Below are 16,615 nucleotides of genomic sequence, written 5' to 3'. Positions count from 1 at the left end.
GTCCATGGAAGCAACCATCAAACTAATCCCCTCCATGCAATTTAGTCACTGATGGACAAATAGCAGATTAGAGAGAAAGGCACGAAGCAAGAAGTTAAGACTTTCTGACATCCGTCAGGAAAATCTTAATGGACAGGGAATCTATGATTGTCCCTAAGAAACACACCCTTATAGCTGGAACAAGGGAACTCTTTTCCAAATTCACTTTACATCAGTGGGAACATAGAAAAGACAACATCTCTGTATGATTTAGAAATTGTGGAGAATAGGGGATTCTACACAACAAGTATACACAATTAGCACTCACGAGTCCTGAAGGGTGGGTAACCCACTGGTAATAATGAAAATCACAAAAATTATGTGTCAATACTATGGCAGAAAATGGGTCAGATAGATGGGAGAGACTAAATTAAAATGCAACTTTTATTGGTACAAAGGTTAAAAAATTCTCACACAAACACAACACACAATTAAAACTACGAATAGGGGGGATAGACTCAGCGTGCCGTATTAATAATGGACGCCAACAATGTAGCATAATAACTCTCGTAGTCATATAATATATGGAAATTAATAGCTGGCCAGTAAGTAGTGGCCAGCATATATTATTTATATCTCCAAAAGTGTATATAGACTACTCAGTGATATTATCTCCTTAGTTGGTAAAGTGGCATTAGTTGGTAGTGGATAAATAAATAGAGTTGCCAAACAGTTAGGCAGGTAAGGCACTATAAGATGTCAGAGACCAACAGTAACAAAATATTAACTGCTCTGTAAGAGATCTTACATAGAGAGCAGCATATCCAGTAACTACAAAGAAAATGAACTAACTAGTATTTTAGTTTGTTTGGGTATAGTAGAAAGTCAGAAAGACAAATATTGTCTGAGTCTAAATCAAACAAGATTAGATACTAAGCTGATTATAGCACTAAGCTAATGTCTGTATCAATAGTTCACCATTAGCATGACGATTATAGTATATAATGGTTATCAAATGTTGTTATGTTTATGGTTGGCCATATAAAGCGCATAAACAATTGAACAGTGTTCGTCTTGCTAGTGGGATTTAAGTTTATTGAAGTGTATTAGTACTGCCGCAATAAGAGATGCATGCTGTGTGTACCAATTTAAGTTGTAAATACAATATTCCCACTAGGTGATTTGTTAACAGCGCTGATAGCTTAGACTTAAATTAGGTTGGTATTCATTAGTATGCTTGGTGTCACTTATGTTTGTACTGTGGCATAATTCTTTGTTATACATTAGTTGAAAAAAGTTCTGATCACAGATCTTAGTGGGAGGCGATTCCATTAAATTTGGATAACAGGTGGATAAATGCTTGATTTTGAGCACCTAAATAAAGTTTGCTAGTAGATCACCATTATATGCCCCTAAGGAGAGTATTGAATACACAAATAGTTAAACCCTTATTAGAACACATAAGAGGTCAAATATATGCGATAATAATTATCACGCACTTTATATATGTAGGTTGATCTCATGGAACTTGTGTTATTTAACACATAGTGACAGCCGCCCAGCATAAATATCAGCTCTATTGTTGCCGAGAGTCCTACGTATAAATGAGTTTGTTGCAAACCTGATGATAAAAAAAACAAAATTTATGCTTACCTGATAAATTCCTTTCTCCTGTAGTGTAGTCAGTCCACGGGTCATCCATTACTTATGGGATTATATCTCCTCCCTAACAGGAAGTGCAAGAGGATCACCCAGCAGAGCTGCTATATAGCTCCTCCCCTCTACGTCATACCAAGTCATTCGACCGAAACCAAACGAGAAAGGAGAAACTATAGGGTGCAGTGGTGACTGGAGTTTAATTTAAAATTTAGACCTGCCGTAAAACAGGGCGGGCCGTGGACTGACTACACTACAGGAGAAAGGAATTTATCAGCTAAGCATAAATTTTGTTTTCTCCTGTTAAGTGTAGTCAGTCCACGGGTCATCCATTACTTATGGGATACCAATACCAAAGCTAAAAGTACACGGATGACGGGAGGGACAGGCAGGATCTTTACACGGAAGGAACCACTGCCTGAAGAACCTTTCTCCCAAAAACAGCCTCCGAAGAAGCAAAAGTGTCAAATTTGGAAAATTTGGAAAAAGTGTGAAGCGAAGACCAAGTTGCAGCCTTGCAAATCTGTTCAACAGAGGCCTCATTCTTAAAGGCCCAAGTGGAAGCCACAGCTCTAGTAGAATGAGCTGTAATTCTTTCAGGAGGCTGCTGTCCAGCAGTCTCATAGGCTAAACGTATTATGCTACGAAGCCAGAAAGAGAGAGAGGTAGCAGAAGCTTTTTGACCTCTCCTCTGTCCAGAATAAACGACAAACAGGGAAGAAGTTTGGCGAAAATCTTTAGTTGCCTGTAAATAAAATTTCAGGGCACGGACGACGTCCAGATTGTGCAGAAGTCGTTCCTTCTTTGAAGAAGGGTTAGGGCACAATGATGGAACAACAATCTCTTGATTGATATTCCTGTTAGTGACTACCTTAGGTAAGAACCCAGGTTTAGTACGCAGAACTACCTTGTCTGAATGAAAAATCAGATAAGGAGAATCACAATGTAAGGCCGATAACTCAGAGACTCTTCGAGCCGAGGAAATAGCCATTAAAAACAGAACTTTCCAAGATAACAGCTTGATATCAATGGAATGAAGGGGTTCAAACGGAACACCCTGTAAAACGTTAAGAACTAAGTTTAAGCTCCACGGAGGAGCAACAGTCTTAAACACAGGCTTAATCCTGGCCAAAGCCTGACAAAAAGCCTGAACGTCTGGGACTTCTGACAGACGTTTGTGTAAAAGGATGGACAGAGCTGAGATCTGTCCCTTTAAAGAACTAGCAGATAAACCCTTTTCTAAACCTTCTTGTAGAAAAGACAATATCCTAGGAATCCTAACCTTACTCCATGAGTAACTCTTGGATTCGCACCAATGTAAGTATTTACGCCATATTTTATGGTAAATTTTCCTGGTAACAGGTTTTCTAGCCTGTATTAAGGTATCAATTACTGACTCAGAAAATCCACGCTTTGATAAAATCAAGCGTTCAATCTCCAAGCAGTCAGCCTCAGAGAAATTAGATTTTGATGTTTGAAAGGACCCTGAATCAGAAGGTCCTGTCTCAGAGTCAGAGACCAAGGTGGACAGGATGACATGTCCACTAGATCTGCATACCAGGTCCTGCGTGGCCACGCAGGCGCTATTAGAATCACCGATGCTCTCTCCTGTTTGATCCTGGCAATCAATCGAGGAAGCAACGGGAAGGGTGGAAACACATAAGCCATGTTGAAGACCCAAGGTGCTGTCAGAGCATCTATCAGTACCGCTCCCGGGTCCCTGGACCTGGATCCGTAACAAGGAAGCTTGGCGTTCTGGCGAGACGCCATGAGATCCAGATCTGGTTTGCCCCAACGCCGAAGTATTTGGGCAAAGACCTCCGGATGAAGTTCCCACTCCCCCGGATGAAAAGTCTGGCGACTTAGGAAATCCGCCTCCCAGTTCTCCACGCCTGGGATGTGGATCGCTGATAGGTGGCAAGAGTGAGACTCTGCCCAGTGAATTATCTTTGAGACTTCCATCATCGCTAGGGAACTCCTTGTCCCTCCCTGATGGTTGATGTAAGCCACAGTCGTGATGTTGTCCGACTGAAACCTGATGAACCTCAGAGTTGCTAACTGAGGCCAAGCCAGAAGGGCATTGAAAACTGCTCTTAATTCCAGAATGTTTATTGGAAGGAGTCTCTCCTCCTGAGTCCATGATCCCTGAGTCTTCAGGGAATTCCAGACAGCGCCCCAACCTAGTAGGCTGGCGTCTGTTGTTACAATCGTCCAATCTGGTCTGCTGAAGGGCATCCCCCTGGACAGATGTGGCCGAGAGAGCCACCATAGAAGAGAATTTCTAGTCTCTTGATCCAGATTCAGCATAGGGGACAAATCTGAGTAATCCCCATTCCACTGACTTAGCATGCACAATTGCAGTGGTCTGAGATGCAGGCGTGCAAAGGGAACTATGTCCATTGCCGCCACCATTAAGCCGATTACCTCCATGCATTGAGCCACTGACGGGTGTGGAATGGAATGAAGGACACGGCAAGCATTTAGGAGTTTTGTTAACCTGTCCTCTGTCAGGTAAATTTTCATTTCTACAGAATCTATAAGAGTCCCTAAGAAGGGAACTCTTGTGAGTGGTAATAGAGAACTCTTTTCTTCGTTCACCTTCCACCCATGTGACCTTAGAAATGCCAGAACTAACTCTGTATGAGACTTGGCAGCTTGGAAACTTGACGCTTGTATCAGAATGTCGTCTAGGTACGGAGCTACCGATATTCCTCGCGGTCTTAGTACCGCCAGAAGAGAACCCAGAACCTTTGTAAAGATTCTTGGAGCAGTAGCTAACCCGAAGGGAAGAGCTACAAACTGGTAATGCCTGTTTAGGAAGGCAAACCTTAGGTACCGGTAATGATCCTTGTGAATCGGTATGTGAAGGTAGGCATCCTTTAAATCCACTGTGGTCATGTACTGACCCCTTTGGATCATAGGTAAGATTGTCCGAATAGTTTCCATTTTGAACGATGGAACTCTTAGGAATTTGTTTAGGATCTTTAAGTCCAAGATTGGTCTGAAGGTTCCCTCTTTTTTGGTAACCACAAACAGATTTGAGTAAAACCCTTGTCCGTGTTCCGACCGCGGAACCGGGTGGATCACTCCCATTAGTAAAAGGTCTTGTACACAGCGTAGAAACGCCTCTTTCTTTATCTGGTTTGCTGACAACCTTGAAAGATGAAATCTCCCTTTTGGAGGAGAAGCTTTGAAGTCCAGAAGATATCCCTGAGATATGATTTCTAATGCCCAGGGATCCTGGACATCTCTTGCCCAAGCATGGGCGAAGAGAGAAAGTCTGCCCCCCACTAGATCCGTTTCCGGATCGGGGGCCCTCACTTCATGCTGTCTTAGGGGCAGCAGCAGGTTTTCTGGCCTGCTTGCCCTTGTTCCAGGTCTGGTTAGGTTTCCAGCCCTGTCTGTAACGAGCAACAGTTCCTTCCTGTTTTGGAGCGGAGGATGTTGATGCTGCTCCTGCCTTGAAGTTACGAAAGGCACGAAAATTAGACTGTCTAGCCCTTGGTTTGGCTCTGTCTTGAGGCAGGGCATGGCCCTTACCTCCAGTAATGTCAGCGATAATTTCTTTCAAACCGGGCCCGAATAATGTCTGCCCTTTGAAAGGTATGTTAAGTAATTTAGATTTAGAAGTCACATCGGCTGACCAGGATTTAAGCCACAGCGCTCTGCGCGCTTGAATGGCGAATCCGGAGTTCTTAGCCGTAAGTTTAGTTAAGTGTACTACGGCATCAGAAATAAATGAATTAGCTAGCTTAAGGACTCTAAGCTTGTCTATAATCTCATCCAGCGGAGCTGAGCTAATGGTCTCTTCCAGAGACTCAAACCAGAATGCCGCGGCAGCCGTGACAGGCGCAATGCATGCAAGGGGTTGCAATATAAAACCTTGTTGAACAAACATTTTCTTAAGGTAACCCTCTAACTTTTTATCCATTGGATCTGAAAAAGCACAGCTATCCTCCACCGGGATAGTGGTGCGCTTAGCCAGGGTAGAAACTGCTCCCTCCACCTTAGGGACCGTCTGCCATAAGTCCCGTGTGGTGGCGTCTATTGGAAACATTTTCCTAAATATAGGAGGGGGTGAAAAAGGCACACCGGGTCTATCCCACTCCTTGTTAACAATTTCTGTAAGCCTTTTAGGTATAGGAAAAACATCAGTACACGTCGGTACCGCAAAATATTTATCCAGCCTACATATTTTCTCTGGAATTGCAACCGTGTTACAATCATTCAGAGCCGCTAATACCTTCCCTAGTAACACACGGAGGTTCTCAAGCTTAAATTTAAAATTTGAAATGTCTGAATCCAGTTTATTTGGATCAGATCCGTCACCCACAGAATGAAGCTCTCCGTCCTCATGTTCTGCAAATTGTGACGCAGTATCAGACATGGCTCTATTATTATCAGCGCACTCTGTTCTCACCCCAGAGTGGTCGCGTTTACCCTTAAGTTCTGGCAATTTAGATAAAACTTCAGTCATAACATTAGCCATGTCTTGCAAAGTGATTTGTAAGGGCCGCCCTGATGTACTTGGCGCCACAATATCACGCACCTCCTGAGCGGGAGATGCAGGTACTGACACGTGAGGAGAGTTAGTCGGCATAACTTCCCCCTCGTTGTCTGGTGAAATTTTCTTTACATGTACAGATTGGCTTTTATTTAAAGTAGCATCAATGCAATTAGTACACAAATTTCTATTGGGCTCCACATTGGCCTTTAAACATATTGCACAAAGAGATTCCTCTGTGTCAGACATGTTTAAACAAACTAGCAATTAGACTAGCAAGCTTGGAAAATACTTTTCAAATAAATTTACAAGCAATATAAAAAACGTTACTGTGCCTTTAAGAAGCACACAAAACTGTCACAGTTGAAATAACAATGAACCAAATTAGTTATAGCAACCAAATTTTCACAGTAAATGCATTAAGTTAGCAAAGGATTGCACCCACAAGCAAATGGATGATTAACCCCTTAGTACCCAAAAACGGATAACAATTTAAAATATAAGCGTTTTTATCACAGTCAAAGCACAGTCTCACAGGTCTGCTGTGAGTGATTACCTCCCTCAAAACTAGATTTGGAGACCCCTGGGCTCTGTAGAGACGTCCTGGATCATGGAGGAAGAAATAGGAAGACTGTGACTGAATTTTTACTGCGCAATAAAGCGCCAAAATAGGCCCCTCCCACTCATAATACAACAGTGGGGAAGCTCAGTAAACTGATTTTATTCATAAACAAACGACAGCCATGTGGAAAAATAATGCCCATAAAGTTTTATCACCAAGTACCTCAGAGAAAAACGATTAACATGCCAGTAAACGTTTTAAACATAAAATTATGAAATGTTATTAAAAAGCCTGCTGCTAGTCGCTTTCACTGCAGTATAGGCTATAAGTTATATGTATACAGTATCTTCTTAGTGAAGTGCCATTCCCTAGAAATACCTCAGTGTAAACATACATACATATCAGCCTGATACCAGTCACTACTACTGCATTTAAGGCTGTACTTACATTACATCGGTATCAGCAGTATTTTCTCAGTCAATTCCATTCCTTAGAAAATAATATACTGCAACATACCTCCTTGCAGGTGAACCCTGCCCGCTGTCCCCTGTTCTGAAGTTACCTCGCTCCTCAGAATGGCCGAGAACAGCAAATGGATCTTAGTTACGACCGCTAAGATCATACACAAACTCAGGTAGATTCTTCTTCTAATGCTGCCTGAGAAAAACAACACACTCCGGTGTTTAAAATAACAAACTTTTGATTGAAGAAATAAAAACTAAGTTTAACAACCACAGTCCTCTCACACGTCCTATCTATTAGTTAGGTGCAAGAGAATGACTGGGTATGACGTAGAGGGGAGGAGCTATATAGCAGCTCTGCTTGGGTGATCCTCTTGCACTTCCTTTTAGGGAGGAGATATAATCCCATAAGTAATGGATGACCCGTGGACTGACTACACTTAACAGGAGAAATATATCGTTGCAGTCAGTTTGATCAAAAGGTTGCAATATAACATCAATATAGGTATTTGAGTAAATAGCTGCAGTATCACACTTAATTATTTGGGTTTAAATACTTAGATGTTAAGTCTCATTAGCATACCTCTAAATTGATATCTCATATCTTATGTGAAATAACATAGTGATCGGTCAGAGAACAAAATACTGTCATCGATATTGAGATTAAGTAGCGGTTTGCTGACTGAATCTGTGCACAGTGTACCGATGGCAGTAGCATTCAAACCGAGTCTGTTTATAGTGTAAGGTTTAGAGCTTGGTGCTTGATAAGCGATAATGCTGCATAAAACTAGTTTGCAACAAACTCATTTATACGTTGAAGTTACATCAGCCGACCAGGATTTTAACCACAGAGCTCTGCGAGCTAGAACAGTGAAGCTAGATATCTTAGCTCCCAGTCTAATTACCTACATGTTAGCATCGCAGATAAAGGTATTGGCCAGTTTAAGAGCTTTGATCCTATCTTGGATCTCCTCTACTGTAGTCTCTTCTGATATCAGATCAGACATCGCACCAATAAAATGCTGCTCCCGCTACTGTAGCAATACTTGGCGCAGGTTGCCACTGTAATGCTTGATGGATGTACATGTTTTTTTTTAAGTAAGCCTCTAGCTTTTTATCCATGGGATCCTTAAAGAAACAACTCCTCTATACTGGTAGTTCTTTTAGCTAGAGTAGAGATAGCTTCTTCTACTTTAGGCACAGTGCGCCATGAGTCACGAATGGAGTCAGCAACAGGAAACATTTTTTTTTAAAACAGGGGAAGGAGAAAAAGAAACCCCTGGCTTATCCCATTCCTGAGCTATAATTTCAGAAGAAAAACAGAAAAAACATCCACAGAAGAGGGAGAATCATTAACTCTATTAAGTTTAGTAGACTTTTTAGGGTTGACAGCAACCGAAGGTACAGTCGCCCAAAGTAGCTAGAACCTCCTTCAGTAGCAACTGTAGATGTTCAAGCTTAAATCTGAAATTAACTTCTTTAGATTCTGAATATTTTCTTCCCATTGTGTCAGAGTCTGAGATCTCACCTTCAGAAGTTACTGACGTATTCTCATCAGACATTTGGGAAAGGTTGACCAGTGCAGATTTAGAGGGGTCAGAGACCTTACTAGCAGAAATATGTTTAGATTTTCTCTTACGCTTACCCGATGCAGGGAAAGCAGTAAAAGCTGCAGACACAGCAGAAGTTATCTGTGCAGCAAAATCTCTTGGCAAAAAACACCCCAGGAGGTTGAGAGGAACCGCAGGGCACTTTATGTGAAAGCATTAGGGCTTGGGACGTTTGAGGAGAAAGCTGCGGCATATCCTGAACAGCATTATCCAGAGTGACAATTGGCTCAGAAGGGAGTAATTTATCTTAGCTAAGCATGAAGAACAAAATTGCAAAGGCAAAACAATTTGGGCTTCTAAACATAATAAACATTTATCCAAAAGAAACAGAATCTTTGTCTGTGTCCATAGCTAAAATGGTCCCCAAAAATAAGGAGCATAACCACAAAAAAAAGTTATGTCACTTTAAGAAAGGAGAGTAATTCCTCAAAGCGTATAATGCTAAGTATACTAAAATGTACTTTTAATTGCAAAGTCCCTCACACCTCTATACCTCAGGCTAGTTGAGGAGTCTTACTGCACCAGGACCGGACTTGACACTAGTAATTGCAAGGAGACTCTTGCATGCTGCAGATCTGCTGTCCGACCTAGAAAGCTGTTAGCTCAAACAGATTCGGATCAATAACTATTAGCAGAGCCAGAATATTTGATCGCTAAAACAAAAACACACGCACTGCCTAATTCACTCTGCTCTACAATGAATAAAAGCGGAAAAACGGAGGTCACGTGATCGGACTCAGAAAAGAAACCGTGCCACTAGAAAAAGCAAACGTTTCTGTCCGACCAGAATTAAACTCTAAAGTATCACACATTGTACACTCCGCTCTATTTAGCCCAATCCTAGGAGAAATAAAAAATGCATAATGCTTATAGTCCTAATTAACCATTCAGCCAATCTCTCATATGAAAAGGGGAAAAATTAACTCTTTAAAGTTTCACTTACATCAGTGCCTGCCAAAATGCCCAACTGTTAACCCATGAAGGTCATAACATGTCCCAAATGATGATCCACTAGAGAAACTAACCTGCAAAGTGCTGTCCTTCAGTACCTAAAAGACAAAAGGCACTTACCTGTGGATCCAGCTGCAGGAACAGCTCCACAGGTGTGATAGACACTCCACTCTCTATCAGGGACCTAAAGGAAAATAACAGCTTTGCTGGGGTGTTCTTTGCCTCCTCCTGCTGGCTAGGAGTGGAATATCCCACTAGTAATTGGAATGAAGTCATGGACTCACCATGCCATGAGGTTGGTGCTAAAAGCTAGAAGTAATGTGTATATAATGAGGAATCACAGGTGTAATTACACAGTGGTAAGAAACAAACAACAAAAAGACATCCCATCCATCATCTACAGCTAAAAATTGCTGTTAAAACACAAATAAATACTGAACAATATTTCTAAATGTTTGGAAATTTAAAAGTGGACACTATAATAACTAAAACTCTTAATTGGGGCATCTCCCAAGAGAAATACCACATTAGTTAAATATAAATTGATCCTGAAGTTTAAAAAAATAATAAAAAATAAATAAATCACAGTATCTTACAAAAAAGTCCAGTCTGTAGTCTAGTGATGCAAAGATGTCATAGAGACTAGTGGATCCTGGTCTCTGCACCTGATCACTGGTTAGCCTCCTCGCACAGGACTTCTCCTCCGGATTCAAATAGTTTCTTTGGTTCGCAATGCTCTTAGAATCCTTAGTAAGAAGCCGGATACTGGGAACATATTGTAATCTGTGCTCTACAGACTGTTAGACCAGAGTTTTTGGCAAACCATTGCATTTGACTTTGATACATGGATTACAAATATTAGATATATTTAGTACGATATCAAGTATAAATGTTTTATTAAACATCAGGATCTTAAAACAATTTACTTTTAACTAAGGTGGTATTTCTCTTGGGAGACATCCCAATTTAGAGACTTTTAGTTATTATAGTGTCCACTTTTGCAAACATTTAAGACCATTGTCCAGTGTTTAAAGGGACATTATACACTAGATTTTTCTTTGCATAAATGTTTTGTAGATGATCCATTTATACAGCCTATACAGCTTTTTCTTTAAAAAAATAAAAATCTATAGTTTTGCTTATTTTTAAATAATATTGCGCTGATTTTCAGACTCCTAACCAAGCCCCAAGGTTTTAGGAGAATACTGATGTATACCTACTCCAGCTTGCTCCTGTTTGTGTAAAGAGCCTTTTCATATGCAGAGGAAGGGGGGGGGGGGAAGTCTCTGCTTTTTTTTTTGCTATAGAACCATTTGCAGTGGGTGTTCCAGCTAATCTTTTTAACTGTGCTAAACTGGGAGTTTATAAGTAAGTTTTTAAACTGTTTTACACTGGATTTTTAGAACAGTATCCGTTCATATTATTCTTTATAGTAATGTCTACTACATGCAGTTAAATGAAAATTGGTCTATAATGTCCCTTTAATAAATGTGATTTAATAGCAATTTGTAGTTGTGGATGTATGTTTTTTGTTTCTTACCACTGTGTAATTACACCTGTGACGACTCATATACACACACATTACTTCTAGCATTTAGCACCCTCCTAATGTTTTCCTAGTGTTTCTTTTGAAGAAAATTAACCCCTTAACGACCAAGGACACGTCCTCTGGGGTTTCAAGCGGTGGAAGTCATTGTGATCGATTCCAGCCGCTTTCAAAGTATTGTAGTGATTCCTCGATATTGAGGCATCACTGCAATACCTTTTTTTAGCCACTGATGCAGAGAGCAACTCTGTGGCCCTCTCTGCATCGGCAAGTGATGGTGCCGATCGTTTGTGGGTGGGAGCTGTAGCAGGGAGGCGGGTGGGCGGCCCATCATTGGAGGGACTAACTGATCCTCTCTCTGCAGTGTGCGCAAGTCATCGGGAGTGCGGGGGCGGTGCGCGCGTGCACGATATATTAAGCTCAGGGAGGGAAATTAATGTTTGTAAAGGGATCGGGGAGGGGGGGCAGCTACACTACAGAAAATTGGGATTTTTTTTTTTTTTTTTTAAAAAGAAGCCATTGTTTTTGAGGAAAACTGCCAGTACCCAAGATGGTGGAAAATAGGTAGAGGGGGGAGGGTTAGAGAGCTGTATGGGGGAAGGGGGGATCCATCACTGCAAAAAAAAATAAAAAAATATTATATATATATATATATATATATATATATATATATATATATATATATATATATATATATATATATATATATATATATATATATATATATATATATATATATATATATAAAACATATTTTAGTTCTGCCAGACTTTCTGCCAGTACTTAAGATGGCGGTGACAATTGTGAGGTGGGGGGGGGGAGAAGAGCTGTTTGAGGGGGGTCAGGGAGGGATCAGAGGGTGGGATGTGTCAGGTGGGAGGCTGATCTCTACATTAAAGCTAAAATTAACCCTACAAGCTACCTAATTAACCCCTGCTGCTGGGCATAATACAAGTGTGGTGCGCGCACTTACCAATTACCAAAAAGCAATGCCAAAGCCATATATGTCTGCTATTTATGAACAAAGGGGATCAGAGAGAAGCATTTACAACCTTTTGTGTCATGATTGCACCAACTGTTTGTAAATAATTTCAGTGAAAAACCTAAAATTGTGAAGAAATTTACGGTTTTTTTTTTAATTTGATCGCATTTGGCGGTTAAATGGTGGCATTAAATATACCGAAATGAGCCTAGATCAATACTTTGGGTTGTCTACTACACTACACTTAAGATAAAATTAACCAGGGGGCGAGAGTGGCCGCATAATCTTGTTGCTCTGATCCTAACTAAGCTATATACAACTTTATATATCGTTTATCATAGAGCTAAATCCTAAGAAACCCTTTGAACACACCTTGGACTCTTATCTAACAGTTGGTGAAAGCCAAATTTAATCTCAGGTGCTACTCCTTTGAACTAGGACCGGGGCCCTATTCTGACTCTGCATTAGCGGCGGCCATCTTTCCACCCTCGTAGCTGCAGATTTTCACAAATCTACCTGGGCTTCCAAGTTACGCTGAGGACTGTTGCCACCATTTAGACCCCCCCCGGCGGGTACCCTTTGCAGGCCTGTCGTTACGGAACAGTGTCACCTCACTAGTCACTGCAACAAGACTACTAATTTTACCCACTTTTGGCGGGGATTCATTTTCCAATTGTACCTGATGGAGCCTGGGGGAGCTATTCTGCTTGAGCAGATCATGCAAATCTTAAATATTCACTTTGCACAGCTTGGGAGAGTGGTAGACGCAGCCTGGAGAAATGACGGTGACATGGTGCAGCAGAACAGCATGGCCTTTGTGAGTGGGGTGACGTCTAGTCAGGAGCCTACCACGGAAAGTAACCCTCCGGAGATAAAACAGACTGACATGCCTCCAACTGAAGGTCACCCACGGGAGAGAGAGTTGGTCCTGGTTGATATCGAGAACCCTGAAAAACTAGTCGCAATAAGCCTTGCTGCATCAACTCACCACGCTCCTAACTTATGTTCAGCACGCACGAGGTGATATGCCCAGAGCAAACAAGAGGTCCTGCAAAATAATCCATTGACAGTTCTCCGGATCACAAAGCAGGCATTAGGAGAATGGCTAGTGCCTATCGCGGTTCACAATCTAGCTGCAGTGATATACAGCATAGAACCTAACTTACTAAAAGACTTCAGTACGAGATGGCTCGGTGCGATACCCAGATTTACAGGCAAGTTTACTTATGCTTCTATTATGGTCCCATACACTTCAAGTTCTCTATTGCGATACTGAGGTCTGGTGTGGGTTAGGACACCGTGTGGATATGGACTAAGGAGGCGAGCAATGTACCCCTCGCACAGTTTCTACCTTTCTTGAACACTCAAAGTCATATAGACTTTCCACCATATACCTGGGAATTTAAACATTAATATATAATTGGACAAGGGTGTTGAACAGTGGTTTTACATCTCCACGAACTGATAAACAGACTCTTACAACCATGTATGGGACATTATTGAGAAACACGGTTCACTTCATAAGCATTCTGAACCGTATGGTTTTATTTTTTTTACTGTCTTTTTTCTAGTTGCATTTTTATGTTCATTACCTTTATGTTGTTATTGTATCTACTAGCTAAAGATCTGTTGAGACCGTTAGACCAGATTGCTGCAGCTATTTTCCATTTAGGTAGATGTTTGTCTTTGCATTATGAGTTGCTTGACTAATGTATAACTGCAGGACAAACAAATAGATCTATAATGTTTTTGATGTCTAGCTCCCAGATACATTTTTCATGTTTTGATGTTCATAACTTTTATAGTGATTCTGTCCCTACCAGTTTGAGACCCTATAAAGCATTTAGAGCACCATACTGAATACATTTATCTCACAATGACCTGCTGGCTTTAGCAAGAGGTTGAATGTTTCTCTAATATATTCGCTACAGGTCAAATATAGTACTATATTCAAACCTGAATAAACTCTATTTAGGTATTCATATCGTACTTACTAGATTGGAATTTGTTAAAAGAGAGGGAGCGGTGAACCTAAGATACCTTGTAACCACAACTAATTATAGATATTTAACCCTTTTCTAATATATATTTGCTGGACAAATATACTTAATCTCCTTCACTTTGAAGTAACAATTTGACCAACGCCATTTTATATTCTGGTTTCCTGAGATATATATGGAGCATCTGCTTTCTATTCCCCATTAGCATGTACTGGGTCTCGCCGTTTGCGGCCGAGATGGAGAGATCCTATATCTACCAAGAAGCTAGTAGATGTCTGGTGTCTGGATCTTTCTTTATGTAATAATGAGCCTAATAATAATAATAATATCTAACAAGAAACTTCAACTTAGATCCATAATAGGGTAAACATATAGTGTGAAGCATCTCTTTTTTCTGTCTTCACCAGATACCTCTATCAAAAAAAAAAAAAATTAAAAAAAATTGGGCATCACTGTATTGGCTAAAGCATTCACTCTGAAATTGTATAGCTCACAACATATAGATGCATGTCCTTCATGATTTTCTATCTAACACTTTATGTTCATAATCCTGTACACCCTGAAGTATATGTTGTCCCCTACAACTTTAGGAAGCTCCTAGGATGATAAAATGATACCTATGGTACGTTTCTAACCAGGTTCCTACACCCTTGACTCCCATGGTAAATTCACCCAATTGAAAAGAAATTTCATTTTCCCCCTATATAGCAAACATATAATACAATAAAATAAAAATCTGAGGTTTTAATGTTGAGGTCCATAAGAGGCCTCTCACCATTGGGGTAACCTTCAGCTATAATTGTTTACTGCTTTTTGTTACGGGACCCAAGAGTGGCCTCTTAGATTGATAAGGTTTAAAACTTTTACTGGCATTTTCTTGAATTGTTGTTCTCTCTCTCATTTTTACAGCAGGTGGTTATGCTTTATGCTTTGCTTAGAACAACTGAGATCGCATGCACTGTCTGTTAATATGTAGCATATACAATGTAACATGTTATACGCAAATTTAGATTCCTACTATATACTGCTGCAATCTTGTGTCTGTATGCCAAATTGTAACCTCAATAAAAAAAAAAAAAATTATATAAAATTAACCCTACAATCTACCTAATTTACCCCTTCACTGCTGGGCTTAATACAAGTGTTGTTCGCAGCGGCATTTAGCGACCTTCTAATTACCAAAAAGCAATACCAAAGCCATATATATGTCTGCTATTTCTGAACAAAGGGGATCCCAGAGAAGCATTTACAACTATTTGTGCCATAATTGCACAAGCTTTTTGTAAATAATTTCAATGAGAAAGTTTGTGAAAAAGTGAACGATTTTTTTTTTTTTATTTGATCGCATTTGGCGGTGAAATGGTGGCATGTTTTTTTTCAGGGATTCCTGATATCAGTGTTACAATGTAACTATCGCTAATTTTGAAGAAAAAATGGTTTGGAAATAGCAGTGTGCTACTTGTATTTATTGCCCTATAACTTGCTAAAAAAGCAAAGAACATGTAAACATTGGTTATTTCTAAACTCAGGACAAAATTTAGAAAATATTTAGCATGGGTGTTTTTTGGTGGTTGTAGATGTGTAACAGATTTTGGGGTGTTCAAAGTTAGAAAAAGTGTGTTTTTTTACATTATATTTTAAAATATTTCTTATAGTGCATTATAAGATTTGATGAAAATAATGGTATTTTTAGAAAGTCCATTTAATGGCGAGAAAAACGGTATATAATATGTGTGGGTACAGTAAATGAGTAAGAGTCAATTTACAGCTAAACACAAACACCGCAGAAATGTAAAAATAGCCCTGGTCTCAAACGGTAAGAAAATTGAAAAATGGTCTGGTCGCTAAGGGGTTAACAAGCCCTATTGTAACAAATAATTTATAAAGCACCATAAATTAGAGATGCTGTACCTTATTTCGGCATAGAAAAGCCAGTAGTGTGCACCACTGTTCCTGTTTACCACCACCACCTCCAACCACTGGAGCTTTTTCATACCCCAAGACATTAACAAAACGTGCTGCTTGCCTAGGGGTATCAAGCAGTCGTCCTGCTCTAAAAGGACGAATGTAGGAGCAAACTGGTCTGTTTATCGAATTTTCATCCTGTGGAAAAAAAATTGTACACTTACAGTTGAAAAAAAACAATAAAAAATAAACACATTCTATTTTTGCACCAGAAATTTTATAAAATGTTGTATACTTTATGAACTAAATAACGTGCCCTGTGTAGGAGGCACTCAAAATTGGCAAGTGTGGGTGAAAACAAGCCATTTCATCCACTTAAATAGTTTACATTTACTTAATATGTGTAAAAGATTTCACTGTCCAAATAACCATCTCTTTGTTGGTTGCATAATTTTAACA

The 16,615-nt window shown here is 40.0% G+C and overlaps 1 protein-coding gene across 1 annotated transcript in view; it reads right to left on the bottom strand.

Moving 5' to 3' along the window:
• CEP76 (centrosomal protein 76) overlaps positions 1-16,615 on the bottom strand; it is an 88,414-nt gene that overhangs the window by 31,023 nt on the left and 40,776 nt on the right. Inside the window, exon 9 of the mRNA XM_053714897.1 lies at positions 16,163-16,354. Coding sequence (XP_053570872.1) covers positions 16,163-16,354 — 192 coding nt within the window. The remainder of the gene's footprint in view (positions 1-16,162; positions 16,355-16,615) is intronic.

Source organism: Bombina bombina, chromosome 5 (genome assembly GCF_027579735.1).
Source record: "Bombina bombina isolate aBomBom1 chromosome 5, aBomBom1.pri, whole genome shotgun sequence".
Taxonomy (NCBI): domain Eukaryota; kingdom Metazoa; phylum Chordata; class Amphibia; order Anura; family Bombinatoridae; genus Bombina; species Bombina bombina.
Note: the sequence above shows the minus strand (reverse complement) of the source record. Positions and strands in the feature narration are given on the sequence as shown.